This window comes from Notechis scutatus, chromosome 14, assembly GCF_049901735.1.
Source record: "Notechis scutatus isolate UNSWTSFEM ecotype Mainland chromosome 14, rNotScu1.2, whole genome shotgun sequence".
Lineage (NCBI taxonomy): Eukaryota > Metazoa > Chordata > Lepidosauria > Squamata > Elapidae > Notechis > Notechis scutatus.
In genome coordinates, this window is record NC_142022.1 from 872,056 (window position 1) to 891,593 (window position 19,538).

Below are 19,538 nucleotides of genomic sequence, written 5' to 3' on the forward strand. Positions count from 1 at the left end.
CTCCTCCTCTTCGTGTGGTCCAGGCACCCTCCATCCCTCTTCCGGGGCAAAAGGCAGCCCTAATTCAACCTCTTGCCTTTAAGTCTGCCTGGGGGGCTGTGGGGAGGGGGAGAACGAAACGACAATCCTGCAGGGTTGGAAGGTCAGGGTGGAAGGAGTGGAGCCCCCTGCAAACTTCTCACCTCCGTGTTTCTTTCTCTCTTTCCAGTTGTTTGTTTGGGGGTGTCTTTTGTGAGGGGGAGCGTAAAAGGAGAACGAGATGAGCGAACCAAAGACGGGCGACGGGGGAGGGCGTTAGGAGCAGCGGCTGCCTCCCCCGGAGGAGGCATTTGGGGAGGTCTCCTCTCCAGAAAGTTTTTTTTGGGGGGTGGGGTCGGGGTGGGAAATGCATGTCTGGATAGTCCCGCTGCGCACTTCCTTCGGGCGTTGGGTCTCTCTCTGGTGCACGCAGGGATTTTGAGGGGGTTGGCTGGGACGGGCGGGGGGGCCTCAGACATAATATTCCTTGTCTTTGTTTTTCTTGCTTTTACTGGCCGTTTTGGGGCCGCGGCTGTCTTCTCCTTCACCACCGTGCCGTTGCTCTGCGCCGAGTTACTGATGTAGTTGCGGCTCTGGTCCACCTGGTAGGAGCCCTCGTCCCGGTTGCGGTACTTGTACATGGCGTAGAGAAGGATGAGGATGCAGAGGGCGGCGGCCGCGACGATGCCCACTACCATGCCGGTGGTGCTGCTGGACTCCCGGATGACCTCCACGGCGCCGGGGGGACCCCTCTCCCCGGGGTCGGTGGGGTTAGCTGTGGGCAGATTGTGGAAATCGGGGGAAGAGGTTATAACGGGGTATTTGGGGCGGTTGAGCTTGTCCGGCTCGAAGGAGGTGGCCAGAGGGGGGGAAGTGTTCGGGGTGGGGCCGCAGGGGCTCGCGGTTGTTCATTTTGCCTGCGGGGATGCGGTGGAGCAGGGTGGGAGAAGTGGTCGAGGCCAGGAGGTCTGGGCCGGAGGGCGAAGCCGGCAATCCTGTCCTAAGGTTGGGGCGGTAGCCGTGGGGCTTTTTGCCGGCTCCTCCATCGGGCCGGCCCATCGGGGTCCTATCAGTGATCAGGGGGAAGGTGGTGTAAAAATCTTCGTCGTCGGTGGGGGGCAGGCTGGAGTCGAAGACCTCGCCGGAGGCGTACCCCGAGGCCTCGATGCCCTCTTCGCAGTCGACGTCGTCTTGGTCTGTCAGGCAGGGGGGCTTCGGCTGAGCCGGGAGGGAGATGGTGTCTTTGGTGGTCTCGATTACGGTTAGGAAGGGGCCAAAGGTGGGAGGCAGGGGGATAAAAGGAGAGCGCGTGGCGATTGGAGGGGTGTCTAGAGAGTCTTCGGTTATTATGGGCAAGACTAATTCACCTCCTAGAACAGAGAGAAAAGGGGGAGAGAAGAGAGGGGAGAAGGGTCAGCCACGCCGCCTGGGGTCCCCCCCACGTCCACACAAGACAGCGCCAACCACGAGAATTAGCTAGCCAAACCCCACTGACTCCGGTCCCTGGCAACTTCCCTTTTTTTTTTTTTTGTCTAGAGAAATCATAATCAAAGGAGAAAAAAAAAGATAATTAAAAAAGGCATTTAAATCCATAAAAAAAGAAAAAGAAAGAAAAAATTAAAACAGATAAAACAGCAGAATTAAGAGCAGTAACACTTTCTCTGGCTGATTTCTCTTCCCATCCTCTTCAGGCTAAAACACTCAAATATTCTTTCTCTCTCTCTCTCTCTTTCTTTTTTCCTTATTTTTTTCCCTTTCTGTTTGTTTTGTTTTTTTTAAAAAAAATAAGAGAGCAAACCACGGAATTCAGTCAACTTACATCAACAAATAGGCCGTGTGATATTAGCATGAAGAAAAAAAATTACAAAAAAGAAAACTAGGTAAGAATGTTTTTTGGAGAAAAATCAACTTTTTTTTTTCTTTTCGTTTCTTTTAAACAACTCTCTCTCTGCATCTTGCCTTTATTTTTTTTAATTTTTAATTTTATTTTGCTTTCTTCCGAGATTCATTTCTCTTGCTTGGTTTTTCATACTGGCACCCCCTTTGCCACTTCCCTCCTCCCGTACCCCACAAAAGAATCCCCCTGGATTTGTTGCACCCCAAAATCCCTATCACCCACTTCCATGTTCCAAAAACTAACATCATCGGGGACTTTCAAATCCATTTTTAAAGCTCTTTGCAAATTTGAGGATTTTAGATATAAATCAAGGCAAAATTATGACTTTGTCCAGAGAACTGTCCAGAGCACAGCCCCGCCTTCTCTCTCTATTCTTTTCCTTCCCTTTTTTCCAAATTGATCCTGGATTTGATCTTCCTGGCATTGTGCAAAATGGGATGAAAGTGGGTGGTTGGGGATGGGGTGTTTGTTTTTTCTCCCAAGGAGGGGTGATCATAGTTTTTCCCTGCATTCCCACGGGATCCCCGGATAGGAAACCGATGACAGAGGTTTTAGTGAAGAACTATCTCCTCAATACAATTTAAAAACAAAACAAAAAACCAAAACAAAATGAAGTTAAAGAGGGAATCTGGGCTGAATCCATGCTTGTTGAGATGCAGAAAAGTGGATTTGAAGTGTGTGTGCATGTGTGTATGAGAAAGAGAGGGGGGGGGAGGAGGGAGAGGGGGAAGGAGAGAGAGAGAGAGAAAGTGGGGAGAGAAGAAAGCCCATCTTTTTAATGGGAAAAGGAGGAAAAATCCTTGGAAAGTTGGAAAATTTTCTCAAGCTGCAGGGGCTTTGAATAGCATGTTGGAAAGAAAACAGGGGTGGGATATTTGAGGTCATTTTGTGGATAGTTCGTTGTATTTCAAAACCCCGTGGAGTGGGGGGAGTTAATAAATAAGAGCACAATTAGAACAATGTATCCAGTTTTATTGGATGCATCTAGATTTATCTGGCTATTTGATTGATAGATAGATAGGTAGGTAGATAGGTAGATAGATAGATAGTAGATAGATCTATATCTATCTATCTATATCTACTCATCTATCTATCTATCTATCTATCTATCTATCTATCTCTAATCTCTATCTATCTATCTATCTATCTATCTATCTATCTATCTATCTATCTATCATCTATCTATCTATCTATCTATCTATCTATATCTATCTATCTAATATAGATAGATATTATCTATCTATCTATCTATCTATCTATCTATCTATCTATCTATCTATCTATCTATCTATCTATCTGTATATCTATCTATCTATCTATCTATCTATCTATCTATCTATCTATCTATCTATCTATCTATCTATCTATCTATATTATCTATCTATCTATATCTATCTATCTATCTATATCATCTATCTATCTATCTATATCTATCTATCATCTATATCTATCTATCTATCTATCTATCTATCTATCTATCTATCTATCTATCTATCTATCTATCATCTAACTTTAAGAGGGTTGGATGATAAATCTGGCTATTGCAAAAGCTATTTCCACTTTCTGGTGGAGATCTAGCCTGGAATCTATGATCTATCTATAATTTTATCTACCTAGCTGAATTACCTACCTACTAGCTATCTGTTTGCTCTAGAAAAAATGTTAATTATGTTAGGGGAGGTTAAACGGCATGGGCTGGCTGTTCTAGGGAAGAGGACCAGGGGGAAGGAGATGCAAACGTTCATAGGTTTATTCTGTGCTAGTATAAACTGTGTTTTTTTTATCCCTTCGATCATGGGTATGTCATCACTGGATACACAAAGGCTTGATGATAAGGCCCTTAACTTCCTTATTTTGCCGCCCTGCCAGTGCTCTGCAACTTTAAGGGTTGGATGATAAGCAGGAAAACCCCCCCTTCTGGGGGGGCGATCATGATTATGCATAAGAAAATTTACTGGGCTGTGTCTGAACCTCTTTTGTGTTCCTAAAAGCAAGATCCGCACTGAAATATTCGGAGTAGCACGCTATAAGGAGAGTTTGAAGGCTGCATCTTAACCCTGAAACAGTAAACCAGCGCAGCACATTCGACAAGGCAAGCCAGCCTAAATCTGGCAGGATGTTTGAAAAGGTTTTAAAACGAATTATAATTATGCATAATTTTATTCCTTAGCTGAGTTTGCACAGCACCATTCGCCTGGTTAATTAAGTTAAAAGGTTAAATGGAATTAACCCATTTTTCCTTCTGCTTAAAAGCAGAAGCTAACCAAATAGTTCGGATTCATAAAACTTCAGGAATGTTACCCCCAAAGGTGCTTTTTTCAAGAGGCAACCGGACTTTCTGTTTTTTTTTCTTTGAAGACATTTCACTTCTTATCCAAGAAGCTTCTTCAGCTCTAGGTAACATCATCAGTGCGAATAGGGAGTGCAGTTTGCTGTCAGTTTATATTCAGTGGCTAGCCTGTCAGTGCGACAAGTGACAGAACATTGCACTGACTTACACTGATGACGTTACCTAGTTTGGGCCACGAAACGTCTGCAAGAAAGCAAGCGAGCGCCGAGAGCACCCAGGACTACTCATTCTAGAATGTCTGCAGGGGAGAAATGCAGGAAGGCAGCTAGCACCAGCCAGGGGTGGGCTTCACATTTTCAAGCAAGGGGCTCTCTGACCTAATGACTGGCTGGGTGTGGTTAGGTAGTCATGTGATTGGGGGATCATGTGGGCGTGGCTGGGTGGGTGTGTCCAACTCCACGTCACTTCTTTGCCCTAATTACCTTAAAAAAAGATATATACCAAAAAGTTGTTTATTATTTTGTGCATTTCATACTTAAATAAAAGATTGGGTGAATCCAGGCTTACTAGCAGTGACTGAGAGAGGGATCTTGGAGTCTTACTGGAGTTTCTGGTGAGTTATGCGATTCTTATTATTTGGGAATTAATCCCCTCGGAGGCCAGTGGCTATGTGATCTGATTTTCTCAATTACTCTCCCTGGCAAGCGCTGAGTGGATTGTTTATCTAGCTTGCAACACTTTTACAAGTGTGAAATGCTCTTGGCTGAATGCCCAGAAGTTCAATTAAGCCTATTAAGAGCTTTCCCTGGCTGCTTGTCTTTCTGAGGTTATTGGGGGCTCTCCCGAGCCCCTGTGAGCCCCCAGCAGCCCACTCCTGGTACCAGCCCTTCCTTATAGGTTAGTCCAGGTGTCCCCAACTGCTGGTTCATGGGCCGGCATTGAGCTGTGGCATGCCAGAAAGCGGGCCATGCAAACAAGCAAAGCCGCTTCCAAGGAATGCAGGCAGCATGTGAAACCACGTTCCCACCGGTCCACTGAGAAACGTCTCTCCACAGAACCAGTCCCTGGTGCCTAAAAGGTCGGTGGCAGCTGGGCTAGAGAACTTCCATCAGCTCCAGCCAGGTGTGTTCAACCTATGTACTGTTGTGGCCCGCCAGAGGCCAGTAGAGCTGACGGCAGATGCGGACAGTGAGGAGGTTGGGGAGGAACATGGGCCAGTCCTGGAGTTGGCAGAAGGCTCTGATGAGGGTTCTGCATCGGAGGCAGAGATGGGGCCAGGACAGTCTGACAGTTATCAGTTGCCTTTGGAGTCGGAGATCAGTGGGGCAGAAGAACAGCTGGAGCCTGTTCCCAATGTGCGCATGCACAGAGCTGCCAGAAGAAGGGCACAGCTAAGGAACAAAGGTCAACTCAGGAGTAAAGGCACAGGTGGATGGTGAATGGCCCCTCCCATAGGGGATAAAGAGAAGTGAAAGGGGAGTTGGGTTTTGCAGGAGACAATTAGTTCAATTCATTGGGTTGAAGATCTGTTCCTGACTTCTTGCTAAGTAATTGCTGCTGCAGCTTGACGTTTGGAAGCTATCAGCCTGGCAACTCTCCAAGCCTGATAAGGTCTGTGATTGTAAATCACCCTTGAAAGACTGTTTGCCGGGACTTTGCTGGATGTGAATGAGTTGAATTCACATTTGCCTAGTAAAAAGGGGGTCTTGTTGGGATGAAGAGCCTGCTTCGTGATTTTGTGAAGCCTGGGTCAGAACGTGTACCTGCCTGCAACCTGCAAAGAGTTCCCAGGCATGCAACACACACGTGTCGGTGCCTTTGCAGCCCCCCTGGCAAGCTATTCCCAGCTGTTAGGCGGTGGGTTCCTTGAGGAAGCCTCCAGCTGCAGGGCCAGGCTGGGCCGGGCGCCGCTGGCAGGCAGGGAAGGGCTGTGCCAGAGCCGGTGGCGGAGCGCGAGAGCCACAGCAGAGCAAGGGAAGCGGTGTGGCTCACTCGTCCCGCCCACTATGATTAACAGCCTGCTTTCCACCCCAATTAAATGTCACACATTTTCAGATTTCCTGCCATCTCAATCTCCAGATGCTGCAAATAATATATTTTTTAAAAAACCTCTCATTTGCTTTTTAATAAGCAAGAACTGAGATGTTGGGAGGAAAATCCACCTGGAATTATCACTTGATTGCAGCTGGATTTTTTTTTTTGTCCTTCTTATTAGCTCGGTTCTCACAACCCTCTTAACTAGGTCAATTTGCCAGCCTGGTGGCTCAGCTAATGATGTTGGGGCAGGGCTAAAGGGGGGCTGTTTTGGAGGGAAGGGGGGTTGACAGAGTGTCGCAAACTCAGCCTGGTTCGGGTGAACCTAGGAAACAAGAGGAATTTAAGGCCCGGGCCCAGTGACGTGTGAATCTCATGCCTGCCCTCCATTTGGGAAAATGGCTTGTGTGAATTAGAGGCCCAGTTTTAAAAGACAAACATCTAATCAAGATATTGTTATCTCATAATAAAGTGCAGGCAAGCTTAACTCAATGACTGAACTGACCTATTTTCTAAATACGTTACCAGGATCTATCTGTCAAGGAACCAAATGGGCTGAATTCATTCAATATGCTATACCTATTAACAAACCAACCACAGTTCGTTTTTGTTTTTTTTTTAAATTTGGCAGGCTTTGGAAATCCATCTGCTGGATTGTAAAATTGACCTGTTTAGGCAACCTGTGTGCATAAAACTGATTCTCTCTGTATTCTCACAACCTGCTGAACACTGATGAAGGAAACCTAATTGCTGTGTTTATAGCCTATGCAATGGTTTCTCATTGTCACCACGTTCACACAAAATGTAAGGCAAATGATGGTTTTTTCCCCACGTTTGTGTTCACAAATACAGGTAGTCCTTGACTTACAGCAGTTCAGTTAGTGACCATTCAAAGGTATGGCACTAAAAAAAGGGACTTATGACCTTCATCACTGGAAGTGTTCAAGAAGAGACTGGACTGCTATCTGTCAGAAATGGTGTAGGCAGGATCTCCTGCTTGGGTGGGGGGTTGGACTAGATGACCTACAAGGTCCCTTCCAACTCTTCTGTTATTTTCACACTTACGACCAGGGGTGGGATTCAAATTTTTTAACAACAGGTTCTGTGGGCATGGCTTGGTCGGCTTGGTGGTCTGGGCGTGCCGTGGCTTGGTGGTCATGTTATTGGCTGGGTGTGGCCAACTCAATATCACTCACATCAAGGCACGCATCTCCTCGCCTGGCCTCTTGTGACTGTGGGGTTTACCATGTGACCATGTCTGATTTTACCAACTTTTTGTGGCAATCATTAATCATTGGGATAAGTAATAATCTGAATAGAGCTGGAAGGGGCACTTAGTCTTCTAGTCCAACCCTGACCAAACAGGAGACCTTATACCATTCAAGTGGTTTACCATGTGACCACGCCTGAATTTACCAACTTTTTTGTAGCAATCATTAATCATTGGGATAATAATAATCTGAATAGAGCTGGAAGGGGCACTTGGAGGTCTTCTAGTCCAACCCCTTGACCAAACAGGAGACCTTATACCATTCCAGACAAATGGCTGCCCAGCCTTTTCTTAAAAACCTCCAATGATGAAGCATCTACAACTTCTGGTGGTTAATTGTTCTGTCAGGAAATTTCTCCTCCGTTCCAGGTTGCATCGCATGGTAAACCGCCTAATGACCGGCACGATTTATGATTCTAATTCTGGGCTCAATTCCGGTCATAAGTCAAGGACTAAGTGTAAGCTGCCGAAAAAGACAAGCCAGGTTTAAAAAAAAGGAAGGCAAGATTGTATGAATGGTAGATCTTTCCCTGACCTGGTGGAGCCAACTGTGGAGACCCAGCCAGTGAGGGAGGGATTTGAACTGGGGTCTTTCCCTGGTCGCAATCCAGCATCTAAACCCTATCCCCCTGTTGTGGTTCGCCAGCAGCCTGTGCAGATGGCAGCGGAATCGGACAGTGGGGAAGAACAGGGACCAGTCAGGGAGTCTGGAGAGGACTCGAACGAGGGTCCTGCGTCCCATGCAGGGATGGGGCCAGGACCATGTGAGAGTGGGGAACTGACTCCGGAGCCTCTGGAGTCTGGCAGCAGCGAGGCCGAGGAACAAGGGGAGCCTCTTCCCAGTGTGCGCTTGCGCAGAACTGCTAGAAGGCGAGAGCAGCTGAAATAAAAGGGGAGACTCAGGAGTAAGGCTGGGAGGTGTTTGCCCCTCCCATAGGGAGGGGAAGGTGAAAGGACAGGGAAAGGTGACAAAACCTTTGCAGGAAGCAAAGTTGTTCACTCTGTTTGGATTAATTCTTGAAGCTTTGTGTGGACTTTGTACTTTGGTCGGTTTTTTGTAATTCATTCGGCACTGTACTTGTTGGCAGCAATTCCAAGGAGAGAAAGGTGGGTGCTTATCTCAAGGAACTGTTTGGGACTCATTACTGGCTGGGAATGCACATAATTCCCAGCGTTGAAAGAAAACAAGAGTTGTTTTAACAAAGCGTGTGCTTAATTACGGTCTCAGGAAGCCTTGGTCAGAACACCCCCCAGTCCCTCTATCAACTTACAAAACTGGGATTCTCCACCCAAGGAGGTCAGCTATACTCAGTGGTGTGCTGCAACCAGTTTAACAACCGATTCTGTGAGCGCACGGAGCATTAAAAAACCACCAATTTGAACCTCTACAGGGCAGCCCCGTTAAGTAGAACAGCTGAGGCGTGAGAAATCCACTGTGCCACGCGAATCAGCTGATCTGAAAAAAACTGAAATATAGGACAGGATAGGGTGGGGCCAGCTGATTGTCGGAACGACTGGTTTGCTAGAACCGGTCCGAACCGTCAGCAGCCCACCACTGCCTATACCGGGCAACCTGGACGGGCTGAGAACTTGGAGGCTTCCATGAGTCCCTTAAGCAACGGCTGCATTCCGGCAAGGCTCTGAGGCAGGGTCTCCAAACTTTCTGGCTTTGTGGACCGCCCTGGGGGGAGAGGGGATGGTTCTGCGTGAGTGGTGGGCGAGCGTGCACAGCCCTATTTGCACAAGCAGCGTGCATGCGCCCCCGCTGCCTGGGTACATGGAGCTTTGCGCATGCACGCCCATCTGTTTGGATGTGTTCTTGCTTGCAGCTTCTGTGGCCCAGTTCTGAATGGGCCACGGACTAGAAGTGGGTCACAGCCTGGGGGTGAGGGATGGGGATCCCTGCTCTAATGGTTGACTAGTGTTAACTTCTACTTTGCTGTCTGTGTGTTTGTCTGTGTGGCTTAGGATGTGGTGCAGGCCCAGCCCATGGGTGTCATCCCCCCGTCAGAGCCTGAATCTGCGGGGGAAGATGAGCTGGGACAGGAGCCGACAGAGACTGAGGGGACAACAGCTCCGTTGACTGCAGAGGAAAGTGGGGAAGGGCAGGGCCAGTCCGGGCAGGGCTTTTCAGGATCAGAAAGTCTTGTAGACAGGGAGGAGCAGGAGAGACAGAGCAAGGGCCAAGAGCAAGGGCCAGCCCCTCCTGATCCTAGAACATGGAGAGAAGAGAGAAGAAGGCGAGACCAACGCAGAGTGAGCCGGCTACGAGGGAGGAGAGTGCCCTGCCCCCTTCACAAGACACACCTGGGGACTGAGTTGTAAAGGAGGTGCCGGTGGGAGGGACATTTGTTGGGAACAAGCGTTGAATCTGTGGAGCCTCGTGTGCACTTGCCAATGCCTGGAGATTGCTGTGTTCTGTCTTGTGGCGCTTGCCTGGTTTGTCTCACTGAACTTCTTGCTCTGGTTACTGTTTGGCTAACCTGGCTTGCTGGACTGCTGGCCTCCATTACTGCTTTGCTCTCCTTGCTTACTGGACTACCCACAGCCAGAGGCTGCTGAAGGTGCGTGTGAGAGGTTTGTTCCAGGATGTCATGCCCCTGTCAGAGTCTGAATCCGAGGAGGAAGACAAACGGCTGACAGGGAGCGGGAGTTTGGCTCCGTTGGCTGTGGAGGAAACTGGGGAAGGGCAAAGTCCGGCTGGGCAGAGCAGGGGAGAGGTAGAACAAGGGAGAGGGGATTCAGAGGAAGACTCAGGCCCACCCCCTCTTCATCCTAGGGCATGCAGGGAGGAATGGAGGAGAGAGCAACGTGGGTTGTGTGGCTTACGTGGGAGGAAAGGGCCCTGATTCCCTTCATTAGCCACAGCTGGGAAGAGAGCTTAAAAGAAATCCATGCTGAGTGCAGTGTCTTCTGGGAGCAAACGTGAGTTTATCTTGTATTGACTTTGCTTATCTGTGTTCCTGGCATCTTCCCAACTGTGTTGAGTTATTGCTGTGCCTTCACATCTGGAATTCTTGCTCCTGCCCTGCTGGACTAATGACCTCATTTTCCCTTGATTGGACTTATAGTTCCAGTTTTTGTTGACCACGTTTTGGACTTGGTTCTCCACAGCCCAAGGCTGTTCCTGGGAGAGTTTTTCTCCAGCCCAGAAGGTAACCAGGACATTGGGGGCAAAGTTGGAGCTCAAAAAAGGACTCTTATTGCTTATGACTGTGTGGCCTTTGTGCCACGCCCCTTTGGGTCATCACAAGGACTTGTAAACGTGGGGATGTTTGGGGGCACAGTTGGAGCAATAAAGGGGAGTCAGACCTGTTCTCTGGCTGTGTTGCCTTCGTGCCACTCCCAGGTCATCACAAAGGGGTTGGCAGTCTGGGGATTGTTTGAAATTGTAAATCAGACCAACGGAATAACTACATTAGGGACAGAGACATTTAATAGCTGAGTGGCCTCCCGCCTTCGTGGTGGAGATGGTCAGAGTTGGGTGGATCTGCTTTTGAGCCCTGCGGGACTGGAGATGACAGGATCTTTGGGGAGTTGGGCATAAGAAATCGAATAAAGTGCAATAAAAATGATCCCAACCTGGAAACTCACTGCTGACCCTCTTTCCGTTGGTGCAGGTGTTGGTCACCGAATCGTAAATCTCAGGAGTTATCCGTGAGGGTGGACAAATATTGTTCCAACTTGGAAGGCCAGTTTGGGCCAAATTGGTCCTTGACTTACGACCAAAGATGGGTCCAAAATTTTCATTGCTAAGCAAGGCAGCTAAGTGAGTTTTACCCCATTTTATGCCACAGTTGTTAAGTGAATCATTGCAGTTGTCAGGAAATTCCTCCTTGGTTCTGGGTTGCGTCTCTCCTTGATGGGTTTCCACCCATTGCTTCTTGTCCTGCCTTCTGGAGCTTTGGAGAACAGCTTGACCCCCTCCTCTTCTTTGGGGCAGCCCCTCAGATATTGGAAGACTGCTATCATGTCACTCCTTCTTTTCACTAGACCAGACCTACCCAATTCCAGCAACCGTTCTTCATATGTTTTAGTCTCCAGCCCCCTAATCTTTGTTGCTCTTCTCTGCACCCTTCCCAGAAAAGAAATGGCACACAGACATCAATACAGGCCATTTGTCAAGTGCCCGAATTTTGATCCTGGCTGGCTCAGGAATTCTGGGAGTTGAAGTCCATAAGTCCTAAAGGGGCCATAGTGGCATATAGAACATCTGCCAACATTTTCCAATTGGGACTCTCTGTTTGGCCATCAGAACAGAATAACAGAGTTGGAAGGGACCTTGGAGGTCTTCTAGTCCAACCCCCTGCTTAGGCAGGAAACCCTATACCACTTCAGACAAATGGCTGTCCAATCTCTTCTTAAAAACCTCCAGTACTGGAGCATTTACAACTTCTGGAGGCAAGTTGTTCCACTGACGAATTGTTCTCACTGTCAGGAAATTCCTCCTTAGTTCTAAGTTGCTTCTCTCCTTGATCAGTTTCCATCCGTTGCTTCTTGTCCTGCCCTCTGGTGCTTTGGAGAATAATTTGACCCCCTCTTCTTTGTGGCAGCCCCTCAAACATTGGAACACTGCCATCATGTCCCCCTGAGGCCTTCTTTTCATCAAACTAAACATACCCAGTTCCTGGAACACCATACCCATGGTTCCCAGCTATGTCCGGGCATCTTTAAGGCAGAGTTACCTCCCCCCAGCCACCATCCAAGAAAATTCACTTTGTTCCCAAGGCTGAGAATTAAGATTTTTAAAAGAAGATTGGGATTCTCTCCTTTTTTGGCATGGAATTCATCCTATGCATAAAAGATTGATCCGCTCCTGACACACATTTACTTCCCCCACCCCACCTCTGCGTTCACACACTCTTAATCTGGATTGCGCTAAACTCAACTTTATGGACAGGCAAATCCATTGTCAAAGAGTTTAAGGCATTTGTCTCATGACATAAGCAGGCAAACGCTGTACATTTTTGACTCCTTACACAAAATTGTGTCATTAGCGTCGTTACGGCATGTCAGACATCGATTTTCAGGATTTGCATACATTTATATCTGCTTCAGTCCATAGTAGATTAAAAAAAATGCAGAATACTTGCAGATGTTTAGTGCAATTTAGAGTGAAGGCATAAATTTACGTCAAATACTTATGCATACAGCACAAAGCATAATTAATGTAAAAACTAGCTTTGGTTCATTATTAAGGGATATAATGGGGACCCCATCCTGCTTATTAAATCTGAAAAAATTGTTAAAACAAGATCACTTAAACCGAGATTTTACTGCGTTGTTCACACTCAAACTCTAACAACGCTCACTTAACTATCCGGCTTAGGACTGAAAAGGTTGGGTTCGGTTGTGAAGATACCTTGAGGACTGCCATTAAATTTCCACATGTCAATCATGAGGCAAGAGAGCTTCTCCTTCCCTTGTCAATCACAAGGCGAGAGAGCCAATAGCGGTTGATTTTAACAGGAAGAGGAAGGATGGGTTTGGCTTGGACCGTTTGTGCTGGGTTTTCTTTAAGGGAGTGATAATCAACCTTGCTGGCTGGGGCATTCTAGGAGTTGAAGTTCATCTATGTTAAAAGTTGCTAATATTCACAAGAAAGCAGGAACTCAGCTCCAAGGCAGATGGGCTGCATTCGCACAAGACACAAGACTGGAGGAAACCCGGGTTTGGGGATTTTCCTGAAATTGCCCAGACAATGAGAACAATTAATCACTGGACTCCAGAAGTTGTGGCTGCTCCCTCACTGGTCAGTTTGGAAAACCACTTGTCTGAAGTCTCCTGCTTGAGCAGGGGGCTGGACTAGAAGACCTCCAAGGTCCCTTCCACCTCTGTGATTCTATGTCCTATTCCTGTTCTGTTCTATTCTCTCTACTCTATTCTGCATTATTTTCTATATTGTATTCTATTATTCTATTCTATTATTCTATTCTATATTCTATTCTATATTCTATTCTGAATTCTATTCTATTTTCTATTCTATTATTTTTTATATTCTATTCTATTCTATTATTCTATTGTATTCTACATTCTACCTCCTATATTTTTTCTATTTTCTATTCTATTCTATTCTATTCTACATTCTATTCTATATTATTTTCTATATTCTATTCTATATTCCATTCTATTCTATACTATTCTATATTCTATACTATTATTCTATTCTATATTCTATTCTACATTCTACCTTATATATTATTTTCTACATTCTATTCTATTCCATTCTATTCCATTCCATTCCATTCCATTCCATTCCATTCCATTCCATTCCATTCCATTCTATTCTATTCTATTCTATTCTATTCTATTCTATTCTATTATCCTACTCTACTTTACTTTTACTTTACTGTACTCCTACCTAGCACTCTGTACTGGACCTCTGAATTAAGCCTTGTGAGATTTCTTTGGTTTGCACATGGCAACATTGAGAGCGCAGCCATTCTCTGCATTAACCTGAGCTCTTGATTTGGTGTAGTAGTGTGTGAACCCTGCTAGAATGGTAGTGATAATAAGGGTACCCCTGTTCACATTTTACAAGCACTCGGGGGCCTTGTTAGAATAGTAGCTTTATTTATTTATTTATTTATTTATTCTATTTATTTATTTATTTATTTATTTATTTATTCTATTTATTTATTCCATTTATATAGCCACCCACCTCAAATTATTGGCTCAACTCCTGATACTGGGCAGGGGGTGGACCAGATGGTCTCCAGGTTTTTTTTTCAAGCCTGGCGTTTTATGTTTCTATCACTCTAGAAATGCCTGCCGGTTTCCTTTGTACTCTATTTTTTGGTGGTGTTGGAGAATGCTTTCATTCCAAAAGATCTTTCCTGCTTGATCTTTTGTGTTTCAAAGGTAAGGCAAGCGTCTTTTGCAAAAAAAATATACCATTGTGTCTTTTAATGCTTTTGCTTTTGATGTTTTCTGCCTTCTTTGATCTTTAAATATTGATGGAGCTCTCTATATATTATTCTTTGCTCCTATTGCAACATCATTATTATTGTAGTTCTTGTCGCCCTTGCAAAAATGAACTTTTTTTTAAAGAAAAGCAGAATACAATTAACACCGGCTCCGCTAACTGGCAGGTTTTACCTGCTTTTCCACTTCTCAGTAGAGCTTAAAGGCTGAGGACTAGAAGCTGGGTTTTTAAAAAGCAGCACGGCCGCTGATTTTCAGGACCCTGGGTTTTGCGCTTATGGGATGTAACTGCAGCGAGCAGAAGAACATCTGGTTGTGCATGTGTGTGAATTTTTGTGTGTGTTTAAAGACAAGAGAGGAGAGGAGTGAAGGGAAAGGGAATAGAATTAGAGGAGGGGAAAGAGAGAGGGAAAGGAAAGTGGATAGAAGGAGAGGAGAGGAGAGGGAGTGGGGAAGGGGAGAGAGGAGTGGAGAGGGAAGGGGATAGAGAGGAGAGAGGGAAGGGATAGAGGGGAAGGGGATAGAGAGGAGAGAGTAGAGAGAGGGGAAGGGGATAGAGAGGAGTGGAGAGGGGAAGGGGATAGAGAGGAGAGGAGTAGAGAGAGGGGAAGGGGATAGAGAGGGAGAGGGGAAGGGGATAGAGGGGAAGGGGATAGAGAGGAGAGGAGTAGAGAGAGGGAAGGGGATAGAATTAGAGGAGGGGAAGAGAGAGGGAAAGGAATGGATAGAAGGAGAGGAGAGGAGGAGAGGAGAGGAGAGTGGGAAGGGGATAGAGAGGAGTGGAGAGGGGAAGGGGATAGAGAGAGAGAGTAGAGAGAGGGGAAGGGGATAGAGAGGAGAGAGGGAAGGGGATAGAATTAGAGGAGGGGAAAGGAGAGAGGGAAAGGAAAGTGGATAGAAGGAGAGGAGAGGAGGAGAGGAGAGGAGAGTGGGGAAGGGGAGAGAGGAGGGAGAGGGAAGGGGAGAGAGGAGAGGAGTAGAGAGAGGGGAAGGGATAGAGAGGAGAGAGGGGAAGGGGATAGAGGGGAAGGGGATAGAGAGGAGAGAGGGAAGGGGATAGAGAGGAGAGGAGTAGAGAGAGGGGAAGGGGATAGAGAGGAGAGAGGGGAAGGGGATAGAATTAGAGGAGGGGAAAGAGAGAGGGGAAAGGAAAGTGGATAGAAGGAGAGGAGAGGAAAGAGAGGAGAGGAGTGGAGAGAGGAGAGGGAATAGAGAGGAGAGAGGGGAAGGGAATAGAGAGGAGAGAGGGGAAGGGGATAGAGAGGAGAGAGGGGAAGGGGATAGAGGGGAAGGGGATAGAAAAGGAGAGGAGGGAAGGGAAGGGAAGAGAAAAGAGAATGCAGGAAAGAGGAGGCAAATGTGGTGCCCAACTGCTACTGGGGGTCCCGGGTTTGCAAAAAAGTCGCCTGCTTGAGTCTCTGCACAGAGAGAGACCCCCCCACTCATCCCTGGGGCTTGGGCAAGGCTGGGGCAGTCCCTCCCCTTCCTGACTTGGGGGTGTCCCGGGGCAGCGAGGATGGAAAAAGACCCACCGGTACTCGGCTCGCACTCCTCCAAGTCCTCATCGTCGCTGGGACACTCGGCCGAAGCCACCAGCAGGTCGTCTGAATTCTGGAGAGAGGGAGAGAAAGGGCTGGGGGGTCAGCAGGGAGGGGGACAATCCACAGGGCTATCTACCCCTCCACACCCATCCATCCCCTCCCATCCAACTCTCCCGTCCCAACGTTCACCAATGTTGGCTTTAAAAAACAAAACAAAAAACACATTGCCCTCCTCAATCTCTGGCACAAATTTCCAATTCTTTGTCAGGATTGAAATCTCTCTCCACCCTCCCATTGGTGGGGAACGGAAGGATTTATACTCCTTGCAGACATAGTACCACCTGGTGCTTTCGGCAGTTCCAAGAAGGCTCCACACCCATTTGCACCACTCGGGTGACCTCCAAGTGGCCCCAACGACCCTCTAAAAGGATGCAGAGGACCAGCTGCCTGCAAGGAGTATCAATCCTTCCGTTCCTCACCATCCAGTCAGAGCTGAAGAAGCTTCTGGGATGAGAAGCGAAACGTCTTCAAAGAAAAAAACCAGAAAGTCCAATTGTCTCTTGGAAAAAAAAAAAGCACCTTTGGGAGAACCAGGACCTGGAGGGCTCCAGAACCTCCCCAGATGTCCCGCCTGCAGCATCTGCAATGGTCGGGGTCTTTCTGCATGCTTGTTTCCCCCCACCTCCCAAGTCATCAGAGACCTGCAAAGCAGCTCCTTGCTCACATCTCTTGCCTGCCCCACTTTGCACGAGGCGTGCAATTGGCACTTGGAGGTGGTTTGACGGGGTATGAAGACCTCGCCCCCGTCCCCCCCGTCCATCTCCTTGGTTCTGGATTTTTGCATACAGCTAGTAAACAGCAAAGGGGCTGGGAAGCGACAGCTAACCTCTAGCAGACCATGAGCCAGGAGGGAAGGACAACCGCAAAAACAGCAAACGCAACTCTCATTGGCACCAGGGAAAGAATAATTTCCACACCACAGAACAAAATTCTGTTGTGCTAGCTTAAGATAGATTAACAGTCCAGTCTCTTCTTGGAAGCCTCCAGGGATGAAGCTCCCACAACTTCCGAGGGCAACTTCTGTTCCATGGGTTGATTGTTCTCACTGTCAGAAAGTTTCTCCTTATTTCCAGGTTGAATCTCTCCTGGATCAGTTTCCATCCATTATTCCTTGTCTGGCATTATTCAGGTGCCTTGGAGAATAGCTTGACCCCTTCCTCCTCTCTGGGGCAGCCCCTCAAATATTGGAAGGTTGCTCTCCTGCCTCCCCTGGTCCTTCTCTTCCCTAGACCAGCCAAGCCCAGTTCCTGCAACCATTCATCGCATGTTTTAGCCTCCAGTCCCCTCATCATCCTGGTTGCTCTTCTCTGCACTCTTTCTAGAGTCTCAACCTCTTTTTTATAATGTGATGGACCAAAACTGGTGCAGCATTCTAGATTTTATTCTAACCAGCAACCCAATTACCCACTTTTGTGCCTAAGTACTTATTTATTTAAGCGCCTCGGTCCGATTACTCCCGAGGCACATAAAAAGAGGGATATGTTAAAGCACATTAGAGGAGATTAAAACTAAAAAACTCCCATGGATTAAAATGGCAAAACGGAACGGCAGGCCTGGCTGCTGGGCCGTTCACGCGGATGTGCGCTACGCCGCCTGTTCGTGGCTGCAATATCGCATCCATAATGTAAGGTACACGAAGAGTAGCAAAAATGGAGTTTTGGGCCAATTACAAAGACGAGTAAAAATAAAATTAAAGCAGGGATAAACGCGGCGCCTGACGAAAAGGGAAGTGTGGAGGTGTGACAAACAGACAGGTTGAGGATTGCTTCATAATGGCACTTGTCAAAACAACACCGTGGCGGGGGGGAGGGGAGAGAGAATTGAAAATGCTGCCCTGGGGAGGCCCATCCAAGTCTTGCAAACTGGCTGCGGTGGTTGCAAAGAATAAGAATAGAGCTGGAAGGGACCTTGGAGGTCATCTAGTCCAACCCCCTGCTCAAGAAGGAGACCTTGCACCATTTCAGACAAGTGACTGTCCAGTCTCTTCTTGAAAGCCTCCAGTGATGGAGCAACCACAACTTCTGGTGGCAGGCCGTTCCACCGGTTAATTGTCCTCACTGTCAGGAAATTCCTCCTTAATTCCAGGTTGCTTCTCTCCTTGATGAGTTTCCATCTGCTGTTCCTTGTCCTGCCTTCAGGTGCTATGGGGAATAATTTGACCACCCTCTTCTTCTTTGTGGCAGCCCCTCAAATACTGCTACCCTATCCCCCCTAGTCCTTCTTTTATCTAGACTAACCAAATCTTGCAACTGTTTTTCGTATGTTTTAGTCTCCAGGCTTTAATCATCCAAGTTGCTTTTCTTTGCACTTTCCCCAAAGTCTCAACTTAATTTTTTGCAATGTGGGGACCAAAACTGGCTGCAGCCTTCCAGGGGTGGCCTTACTAAGGCTTTAGAAAGCGGTGCTGATACTTTGCGTGGTTTTGATTCTGGGCCTCTGGGCCTTTATTTTGCAACCAAAGGATTCCTCCACCATAGAAACATAACCCCAGGCTCTGGGTGCCCCTAATACGCCTCTCTGTGTCTAGATATAAATACAGCCCTTAAAAAAAACACCCAACTGGAACGAGAGTCTCACGTGAGCTCTGTGTGAACACCCTGCGAAACAGAATACAGGTAGTCCTCGATTTACGACTGCAATGGAAAGTCCCACATTTCTGTCGCTAAGGGAGACGTTTGTTAATGGAGCTTTGTGCCCTTTTACGAGCTTGCTTGCCCCGGTTGTTAAGTGAATCGCTGCAGCAGTTGATAAGTTGGTCACCCGGTGGCTAAGCGAATCTGGCTTCCCTCATTGACTCTGCTTGTCAGAAGGTCGCAAAAGGGGATCATATCAGGACCTCCCCGGGAGGGACACTGCAACGGTCGTAAGTGTGAACCAGTTGCCAAGTGTCTGAATTTTGATCACGTCATTGCGGGGATGCTGCAAAGGTTGGTTATTGTGGAAAATGGTCGCAAGTCACTTCAGTCGGTGCCGTGGTAACGTCAAGCAGTCACTAAACGAACTGTTGTAAGTCGGGGACTACCTGTATATAAACAGAGAACAAACCCTTCTAGCACTGATGATGTGACCTAGTTGGGTCATGAAACATCTGCAAGAAAACAAGCAAGCTCAGAGGTCACCAAAGACCCCGCTTTCTCCTCTCCACAAACCCCCCTCCCTTCTAGTTAAGGGCTACCTGCAATTCCACACTCCTTGCTAGGAGCCCTGAGTGTGGAATTACTATTATTAAATTCAATTTCTTCCCCAAACCCCAAAAACTTTAACCTTAGACTGTCTACTATTGACCTCACCCCTTTCCTAAGAGGTCTGCAGGGGGCGTGCAAAAGTGCACCAATGTGCCTACCGTCCTTGTCCTATTGCTTCTTTTATTTATTCGTATCCATTTCATGGACTCATAACCATGTTTATACTTATACCTGCTATCTAATACTTGCTTGACAAATAAATACATAAAAATAAATAAATAAAATAAATTAATAGCAGCCCCGAGAGCAGCAACAGCAG

At 47.2% G+C, this 19,538-nt stretch overlaps 1 protein-coding gene across 1 annotated transcript in view; it reads right to left on the reverse strand.

Moving 5' to 3' along the window:
- Positions 1-379: 379 nt before the first annotated feature.
- The window catches only part of NRXN2 (neurexin 2), a 385,627-nt gene continuing 366,468 nt past the window's right edge, over positions 380-19,538 (reverse strand). The window contains 4 exon segments of the mRNA XM_087943407.1: positions 380-542; positions 545-887; positions 889-1,388; positions 15,966-16,044. Coding sequence (XP_087799533.1) covers positions 490-542; positions 545-887; positions 889-1,388; positions 15,966-16,044 — 975 coding nt within the window. The 3' untranslated portion in view covers positions 380-489.